Source organism: Glycine max, chromosome 7, assembly GCF_000004515.6.
Source record: "Glycine max cultivar Williams 82 chromosome 7, Glycine_max_v4.0, whole genome shotgun sequence".
In the NCBI taxonomy this organism is placed as follows: Eukaryota; Viridiplantae; Streptophyta; class Magnoliopsida; order Fabales; family Fabaceae; genus Glycine; species Glycine max.
In genome coordinates, this window is record NC_038243.2 from 6642425 (window position 1) to 6652444 (window position 10020).

At 32.4% G+C, this 10020-nt stretch overlaps 1 protein-coding gene across 1 annotated transcript; it reads right to left on the reverse strand.

The window, feature by feature from the left end:
• Positions 1-1857: 1857 nt before the first annotated feature.
• Positions 1858-9673, reverse strand: LOC100806545 (NAD-dependent malic enzyme 59 kDa isoform, mitochondrial). Its single transcript, XM_003528823.5, has 19 exons — positions 9286-9673; positions 8749-8845; positions 8337-8455; positions 8044-8211; positions 6959-7087; positions 6168-6228; positions 5491-5594; positions 5270-5353; positions 5043-5149; positions 4807-4909; positions 4374-4481; positions 4133-4198; positions 3906-3978; positions 3714-3800; positions 3566-3620; positions 3393-3464; positions 2855-2917; positions 2410-2524; positions 1858-2251 (listed from the first exon to the last, which is right to left on the reverse strand). The coding sequence occupies exons 1-19, from the start codon at positions 9415-9417 to the stop codon at positions 2180-2182; spliced, it is 1815 nt and encodes a 604-aa protein (XP_003528871.1). The 5' UTR covers positions 9418-9673; the 3' UTR covers positions 1858-2179.
• Between the last annotated feature and the right edge of the window lie 347 nt (positions 9674-10020).

Consider the following 10020-nt stretch of genomic DNA (forward strand, 5'->3'; position numbering starts at 1 on the left):
CAATTTATTTTAGAAAATTTAATTGATCATTTTCAGTCTCCTCTCAATTACATTAATAATACATTAGTAGATAAAATTAGAACTTGACAATAAAGAGTTTAAATAAGTTTTTTCCTCTCATTTTATATGACTTCTAAGTGATGATACAAGATGAGATGTCATGTGCTGATTTTGTTTGAAAAAAGAAAGGATTTTTTTTTTTTATTTCAGATAAAAAGAAAGGAATGAATAATAATGGAAAGAAACTGATAAGAGAATGAAATTATTTGATTAAAAATTGATCGTTGACAACTCAAGCAAAAATATTGTCATCACAAAAGCAAAAGCAATACCGATCTATTGATGTCTCAACGTAATATAGTCTATGCTTCAGAACTGATATATTATATATATAAGAAGAGGACTCTAAAATGAATGATAATAGGTGTTTTATAATAAAACATATACAACAAATTTATATAAATAAAAGAAAAAGATAGCAAGAGATGAGAGAAAAATGTTTTTAAGGTTATTGTTTTGAAAATAGTAAAAATGAAAAATGTATACATGTGTGGCCCAATTAATAAATCAAATAATGATATTGGGATGGAGATGCTCTCAAAAGCACCTATTACCTTACCTGATCTCTCCATCCCAATACTTTTATTTGTTTCTTATTTGAATCCCACCAAAAAACTCACATCACTCATTTCTATATTTTTTTAAAACAAAAATTAACATGGCCCACTTTTAAATTTGAGCACCGGTTCTTAAAAAGAACCTAAGTTTGGAACCAATGTCGCAAATCAACGATACTGAAGTGAAATCGATACTGTATTCATCAAATACCGTGTAAATACCACCGATATTGATGGTCTGAGGTGCTTGTTTTGAGAATTGTAAACATGAATAATGTATACATGTGTGATTCAATTAAGAAACCAAATAATGGTATTGAGATGGAGATGCTCTTATCCTAGTGTTGGTGGTCCCTTTTTAAAACAAAATTTGCATTTCAAATAAACTAAAGATCAAAACAAACAGACACGGGAGATAAGGTCTTCTCCTTCTGTAAAGTGCATGCAACTTGCTGCTCTTTCTCTGCTGTGATCAGTGTGAAGATAATCCAAAGAAATTTCAACGTTTTAAATAAAAGGGTAAGAGTTGAAACTCATAGTCTCACGGGTATAAAAAAATGCTAGTTGGTATAAACAAGGAAACCACCCACGTAGCAATCATGTTTATCAAATTCTCGAATTAACTCGTTAACTGAGTTTACGAGTCTACTTGTCCTCTACGAGTTAATTCTTGAATAAACTCTTTTTTTAGTAGACTCTAAGTAAACTCTAAGTAAACTCGGTAGATTTTCGAGTTTACCACCGATTCAACAAATTAAAAAAATTAGACTAAAATGTAAGTTATTTTTATTGTTTTCTCTCTGTATAACATTCAATATATCTTTATTTAGTATGTTATTCTCAAATATAAAATTATTATTACCTTTAATAATATTAAACATTTGTTCTCTAATAACATCAAACTCCCTACCCCTACTATAAACTCTACAAGTTGTTATTATCTAATAGTGATGTATTATTACTAGACTTGGTTAATTAAATATTTTGAACTTTATGATTTACTATTTTACTTTATTATATTGTTAAAATGTTTAATTAATATGTTATTTATAGATATTTTGTTATTATTTTATACAAAATAAATTCTTACGAGTCTACGAGTTAAATTACGAGTCGGATCTATGAAACTCTCACTAGTCTATGTAAACTCTCGAGTTTGATAACCTTAGTAGCAATCACAAACATTACACACAACTATTATCAAATGCCTCCAACATAGACAGTATAATATATGCCGAACTTTAAAAAGTCAAATTTCAATATTATTTTTTAGTGTACAACAACAAACTTAAGATCCCATATAAATTACTTAAACTCGTCAACACTAGACTGACCTTAATAGATTCAAAACTAATACAATAATTCCCGGCCAAAATGAAAGGAGACATATATTTCCCTTTTTGTTGTTTGCCATCCGATACTCAGCGTTGCTAGTAATAAGCATGAATTAAGAACATTGGATTAGACACCATAGATAAAAATAAAAATAAAAGACTTGGCTGCAGCAATTTGAGATGTGAATTTCACAGGTCCCCCAAAAAATTGAACATATAGTCAGAATATCATTTTTCATGAACGAGAGGAGAATACACAGGATACCACATATTGCTTCGCACATACTCCACAGTCTCATCCTGCAACATTAACCACCAGTTAGCAATTCTCGTTAATTTTGCAATATTCAGAGATGCCAATACATTATAGACTAGGAGCATTCACTTAATGGCAGATTCTCCAGTAGACAGTAGTTTAAATATATCATAAAGATGTATGATCTGAAATTTTTCCATACTTTCGACATATGGGAAAGTTCTTTGGGCCCCACATCACCATTTCCTTCTGCCAGTTCTTCTTCAACTGCTGCTCGAAGCACAGCAGCCCCAACCTCTGCCGTAACATCTCGTATGCTGCAGCATCCAAAGTCATATTAATAAGAGAGGACAATAATATCAGTTATTGAGAATTTTTTAGCTTCTAAAAAAACAACCAAATCAACAAGACCATTCTTTTTCACATTGAAAAAAAGAGTATTCATCCTTTTAACCATATTAGAAGCTTTTACATTTAGGAAATGAGTGAGAACACCTTTGACGATAATAACATTCACAAAATCACAGTTTTAGGTTCATTAAATTTTGCAATTTCATTTGTTTGGATCGGTACAAATGGCAACCGGAAAAGCAAAACCAAGAGAAAATGAAAAGCAAAAGATATCAAGAGAAAAAAGGAAATATTACCTATCAACGGATGGATATAAAATTCCTTTTAAGATATCTTCCTCGGCCATGTATGAAGCAAGGCTGTAATGATCTATATATGTTAGTAATTTACTTGAAAACAAGCATCTAGTGAGTGGTGACATCTCATCAGAATTGGGAAAATTGAGAATGAAGATGCAATTTAATCAAATGAAATTAGTAATATAATTTCCATCATATAACTTAAAGAAATGCACCGAAGATAAATAGTACTACTTGAAAACCTATTGCAAGTGCATGTGACTACCAACTAGTGCACATGTTTTCTGGACAAGAAAATAAACACATAGGGCCTATATAGAATGGATTTCAAAAGAAGGAAATGTAGAGAACAGCAAAGATGTTGTGCAACACATGAGACAGGGACAAACAGTTCGATGATTACAGCAGCCCAGTGAATTCAATTATGCTTGGACTCTATAAATGTCAGAAGACATCTTGCCAAACTTCCATTAATGCTAGTTCCAATGGCTTTTGGTTAATAAAAAAGAAACAATTTTCCAAATTAACATCATACCATTCAGCAGCTGCCTGCAACATTCCATCTGTTATAAGGTGAGCACCTGACAGAAGGGTTCCCAAACCAATTCTGGAATGAAAAAGTTAAACTAGAAGTTAGTAAGTTACACTAATAATTCAATTGACAGGTATAATTCAGAAGAATATACAAGCCAAGGAGATAAACCCTACCCTGGGAAGAGGTACATGTTGTTTGCTTGATTTACATGACCCACAATTCCATTACCTGCACAAAATTTAAATCAATAGATTCTTCAAAACCTGAGGAAAATAGAATTATAGAAGATACTTCAAAACCAAAGAAAGTGGTAATAGTTACCAAGATCTACGTTTTCGAAAGGGCTTCCACTTGCAAACACCATATTTTCCCCAGCATGCTTAAAAGCATCAATAGCAGTGCACTCAGCTGTCCCCATATACATATAAAAAAGAAAAAAGAAAAATAGTCAATGAAAAAACATAAACATTATCAAGAAATTATGAGTGCTTGATGAGCCTTGTACAAACAAACCATTCATGGTGGGGTTAGACATGGCAAAGATAGCAGGTTTTGTTGAAACAGATTCTCTCATTGCCTTAAGCACCTGAGTTGAACCTCAACCATTAAAATTAAGAAATTCAATTGCAGAAAAGTTCATACTACCAAAGCTTTCAAAGATGTCTATTGCATTTATTTATTTATTGAACATAATTCATTGAGGGATGTGACATGATAGAATTTATATAGAAGGTAATTACCTCCTCATTGAAAATACCACCAACGCCAGACAAACCAAGGAGCACATGTGGCCTAATCTTCTTAACCTAAAGAACAATAGGTTTAAGAATTAAAGGATGGCTATAAAAGTATGCATAATCTTTAAAATTAGCTTCAAGTAAAGTGAGTTTAGTCCTTTTATATCAAAGTAATTCTTTTCAATGTCATAAAGTAGATCATTGAGCCAAACAAATTTTCCTTGATGAATCCTGTAACATTTACCACTTCAATTATACTAGCACCCTCAGTAAGCCCTTCTATGTCTCTTGGATTTTTAGCAAATGGAGCTGCAGCTGGGTCTAGATTGTTCCTCTCTGTTGTAACTAGACCCTGCATAAAAAGATGGCATTGTTATCAAACTTAATCTAAGAATTTAATGAAATAAACTGCACACCCTACACACAAATATGAAATAGCCACATCAAAAAATTATTTACTGCACACTAACAATTATTTCTTCTTTCATGCCAACAACATTAAATGCAAAGACAAATCAAGACAAAGAATATGATGAAAAAATTTAAAATGGTGTTTAGATTACACAAAATTCATTCAAAATCATAATTGAAAAGGACCTTTTATTATGGATATAAAAGTCAACACAATTATGTAACTAGAAGGACTGACAATGCAAGTAAAGGTCATCAAAGCATACATCTTTATCAATCAAATAGAATTGGCTTTTGGCAGCTAATTCACTGCACCCAGATATCTTTGCAACTGCTTGGATGGCCATTTTTAGAACCCCAAGTCCTGCACTGTAATCAAGGCAAGAAAAACTTGAGGCAGAAAGTAGCTATAATGCAGAGTGTAATAGAACATCAACAAAAGTAATGGACACCCAATATTATATTCATCATAAATGCATAACCAGTTTTGCAAGTGAAGTACCTCCCAGCTCCAACCACAACTATCTTTTGGTTCACAAAATCAGTCAATGGCCGGCCTTGGGCTCTTACAGTTCCCAATAGTCCAGCAAGTGCAACACCTGCAGTGCCCTATAGGACATGAAGTAAAATTGAACTTTCAGACTTTCAGTAGTTACTTCAATAATGCAGTGTGTTAGATAACACATTCAACATTTTCTACATTAACAATATTTAATCTCACATTCTCACCTGTATATCATCATTAAACATGCAAAACTTTTTCTGATATCTTTTCAGGGTTTCAAAAGCCCACTTCATTTGAAAATCCTCAAACTGATAACATTAACACAACAATCTAGTTACAAAATTGATAAAATCTAAAAAGAACATTGAGAGTCAGTAATATGTGCTAGAAAAAATAGAAACCAATGCATATCAATGGGAAAAGGTGAAAAAATAAACAACCATACCTGCACAATAGCCTTGGGCCATCGAGCATGAACAGCTTCCATGAATTCATCTATAATTGATAGATACTCTTCACCTTCCAACCTTGGTTGTCGAAGTCCTAAATCTGCCACATTAAAATGTGAAAAAACTCAAAAAAGCCAATTCCTTCTGATATCAACTAAAAAAAATTAGCATGCTAGCTTTTGGTATGATCTTTGCATTTGAGGAAAAAAATTACAAATCAAGGAAAAAATAATCAAGAATACTTTAAGAAATCAATCAAAAGATTCTATATACTTGAGTTATTCAAATATACAGAGGTAGCCAAGGTGAGATGAGAAGATATGTGCAAGGTGAAAAGCAAGGTGGGCTCTAAAGCTTCTATTGTAGTAATAGTAGCTAAGAAGGGAAATAAGGTGATGATTGATGAATCTGAATCTTTCATTCTCGTTTGGAAATTTTGAAGCCTTGATACCTATGATCTGAAACCATATTCTAGTGCAGTTTATTAATCCTGGTCTTAGATATGGAAACTTAATAGGCATTCCTGATTCTAATTTTTTTTTAAAAGTATTTGGTCCTCCCATCATGAAATTTCTGGCTCCATAGTCCATCCTTGTTCCCAAATAAATTAATGAGACAAATAAAACTATAAATAAGAAAACAAAAAGATTTAAAAGAACAGAGTTTTACTCACAAAGGCGATCTTCAAGTAACTTTTGATTGTTGGTACCAACATCCAGCATAACTGGAAGTATCTGCCAGTTGGAAAAACAACACACTGTGAGTTAACAAGGGAGCCTTTATCAAGTTAGTAGTCAAACAAAAGAAATCTAATCAACACATTATTCCACATTAATGATTTTAATGAAGCCAGAACATCATGAACAAATTGTCAAGTAATTTATAGAAGTCACATGTAACTACACAAGATAAAATAACAAGCATTAATGAAATTGTATCTATCCTAGCATAAGTAATAACCAATAATCCTGTCCTCTGCTTCCCAAGCCTAGGCCACCAACAAAAGATCTGTAAGTAACTCCCAACAGATGTATGCCAGCAAACAATGAGACAATAACAGCCAGAGATTGGGATGAAAAAATAGTTACTATTGGGGAAAATCCAAGGCCCAAATTGACTAAAGATAAGGCCAAGATAAAATATATAAGTAGAGGACAATCTTCACCCTATGAACTAGCTTTTGGGGTTATGTTAGGCCCAAACCCACATTCTAAGATGACATCAAAATCTATCCTAGATCCATTATAGGAAGGACCATTCACTATATTATCCACGCATCAAGTCGAAAAGTATTGGACGCGAGGGGGTGTATTAGAAAAAATCCAAATCTCACGTCGACTAGAGATAAGGTTAAGATAGAATATATAAGTAGGGGACAATCTTCACCCTATGAACTAGCTTTTGGGATTAAGTTAGGCCGAAACTCACATTCTAAGAGTTACACAGAGATAAAAAGAAGCATACTCTTTGTGGGTTGATACCAGCAGCAGCAACATACACATCAAGTTTTCCTATGGGGATTCCAATTCCCTGAACTCCAAGGTCACCTAAGCCAAGAATTCGACTTCCATCTGTTAAGACAATCATGTCTACCTGCAACAGAAGAATAAGATGATAGCCAAACATAATGAATGAACAATTGCAAGCCTATTTTGTCACTTAATGAACCAAAACATACCAAAGTCATGGAATTTTAATAAGATAACAAAGATAAAACAAAATAATAATAAACTCAGAGCTTATAAGCTTAAATGCTACATAAAGTAGCGTTTTAAAAAAAAATTCTACTAACTAATGAAATAAACTCCTTTACCAAACAATTCTATTTTAGTCAAACAAGCTTTAAGAGCAAATAAGCTGTAAGCTTATTTGCCTGTCAAACACACTCATGGTAATTGGTAACCACAATCAGAGATACAAGATCAAAGTCATCAGAAAAAATCTATACAAACTTTAAACAGTATCAAATTTTATAATAAAAGAGTCTCCGGCTCATTGAAAGAGTAAATACCCCAACCTTCCCTAAATTTTCGTGATGGTTCGCAAACCTCACCTCATGTTAGAACCCACACTAACCTTCCTTAAGAGAAAATATTTGTGTAAAATTCAAAAGAAATTAATTTATGTTGTATAAAGTAAAATCAAAATCATCAATGACACAAACTAAAATAAAACAATTTTGGATAAATTATCTGAATTCATACAAATTCTAATAACCATATTGCAGTCTATAACTAATGGTTCCTTTCACAGGATTACAAATTTTGACATATAACATATTGAGAGTTATTTTATATTAAGCTACAATAGAAGAGAATATCACAAATCCAAGTTCCAAGCCAACTGAATATCTGTTTATTTATCAATCAAGGAGTGGAAATTTACTAAATTCAGCATTAGAATTAGAGAATTCAAATAATTTCTTCGATAGTTCAAATTGAATATAACTGTAAGAATTAGAAGGGGAGAATATATGAAAAATGAATATTTCCAATTTCAATAATGAACAGAAAGAAAATGAGACTGAATTTCCAAAACTAATGCAATACCTCGTGAGCTGGCCAGTTATAGATCATTGACATCATCTCTCCTTTATCTTTGGCACTAAAATACATTCCACGTGGACGCCTAAATAACCCTGAATAATTTTGACACACTAATCCAACTGTAGGAGTATATATTATTGGAGCAAACTCTTTAATATTATCAATAAGAACCTGAAAAAAAAAATATAACGACATAAGAATCATATAACAGATAACAGAAATTTGATCATATTCTTATATTAACAAGAAAATTTAGCTCAAAAACACAAAAAAGCAAACTTCATCGTCTAACTCACTCTGTAGTACAAAGTCTCATTCCTATCATGCAGTCTATTTAAGATCCTCCATTTTGCCAAGGAAACAACTTTATCTGGTTGCCCCTGAGTATTATTCTCCAAAGATCGGAATGAATTCACTGGAAAAAAAAAAAAGATATAGCAATTAAATATTATTTAGAATAAAATCACAAAGAGTAAAAAGCCTGAACTCAAACACACAACACTAGCAAACTAGACAATTGCCTAGTTTGGATAAACTTCTCCATAAGTACTTATTTCATTTTTCCTGCTTATTTTCTTCTCCCATGAGTGCTTATGAAGAAGTTTATCAAAACAGTTTCAATATAGCGTTCAGAAGATAAGCAAAATGACTACTACTACTGAAGTACCCCAATCAATAAATATCAGAAAAAGTAGTCCTCAAACTTACTAAAGCGATCATATTGCTGCTCAAAGGATATAACACGAGGAGGTAAGAGGCCCCGAAGCCCCAACCTATCCCTTTCAGTCAAAGGAAACCCTGTATCCTGCATTCCAATAATTTAAAAACAAGCAAAAAAAAAAAACGAAATAGAATCAGAGGATCAGTTTCCAGAGGAAGACCACGAAGAAAAGTTTGAAGACCAATTTTTTCGTCAAGCATTCAATCAAGCTTTAATCACATGCAATGGAAAATATCAGTGACACCAAATAGAATTAGCTTCTACTATTACGTTTCCTCTTTTTAGTTTTAGTTTTGTTTTTCTTTTTCTTCCTTTTTTTGCTTAAACGAAAAGCAAAAAGAATTAACTTCTATTTTCACATAATCATGATAAGATCATTAATCAACACTCTAATCATCAACAAAATTTTGGCTTTCAAGCACCAGTAAATAAAGTGTTAGAAGCTGTGTAGTTTCTGCCAAGATAAGATAAAACACTAACAGAAAACAGAAAGCGAAGTTAAAAAGTTTTGTGATGAGAGAAACCTTGTTGAACCAGGGGTCATGGAGTATGTCGGCACCGCGCTTGTGAACAATGCACGGACCAGGAATCGCGGCGGAGAACCGCCGCGATCGGGCGAGGTTGGAGGCGGCGGCATATCGCACGAGTTTCCACATCCTCTTTGAGGAAAATTCAACACCACTGTCACTGTCTTTGTGTATGTGTGTGTGCGCGCGTTCTTACTTCTTACCACTACTAAGTTGAGCTTCTTAATTTTCTGGAGAAAAATCAACAACTATTGCTATGCAATGCTAGTGTCGTTTTCTTAGGTGGAACCACATTTTCCCGAGAAAATTAAAAATTCTGAAAAGCGGTAATAATTCTTGAAGTCGAGGCACCAAGAGTCTCATTTATAGTGTTATCAGTTGAATGTCTCCAATCTGTCCGGACAGAAATTTTAGATATTTGTAGGATTAAAATAATTGTGATTTTATAATGTTAGAAATTAAAACTATTATTGTTTGATCACTTTAAAGACTAAATTAACCTTATAGTACTTTTAAAGATTACCTTAATGTTGATATAGATAAGTTTAGTTGAATTGAATCTTAGAGACTTAAAAAATATTTATTAATGAGATATTTATATTGACAATAAAAAAAATGAACTCATATTTTTATAAAATATGAATTTGTTTTTTTTTATCAATTAAGTTTAATTTAATAGTAAGATTACTTTAATGCGGACACTATGTTTTGATGTGGGGGTTGAAGGTCAAT

What these genes read in the sequence shown, in the direction of transcription:
- LOC100806545 (XM_003528823.5), bottom strand. Translation starts at nt 9,417, where the DNA reads ATGTGGAAACTCGTGCGATATGCCGCCGCCTCCAACCTCGCCCGATCG. An exon ending in ATGAGACTTTGTACTACAGA is followed by an intron (nt 8,212 to 8,336) that starts GTGAGTTAGACG and finishes TTTTTTTTTCAG; the next exon opens with GTTCTTATTGATAATATTAA. An exon ending in GGCCCAAGGCTATTGTGCAG is followed by an intron (nt 5,354 to 5,490) that starts GTATGGTTGTTT and finishes TAATGTTATCAG; the next exon opens with TTTGAGGATTTTCAAATGAA.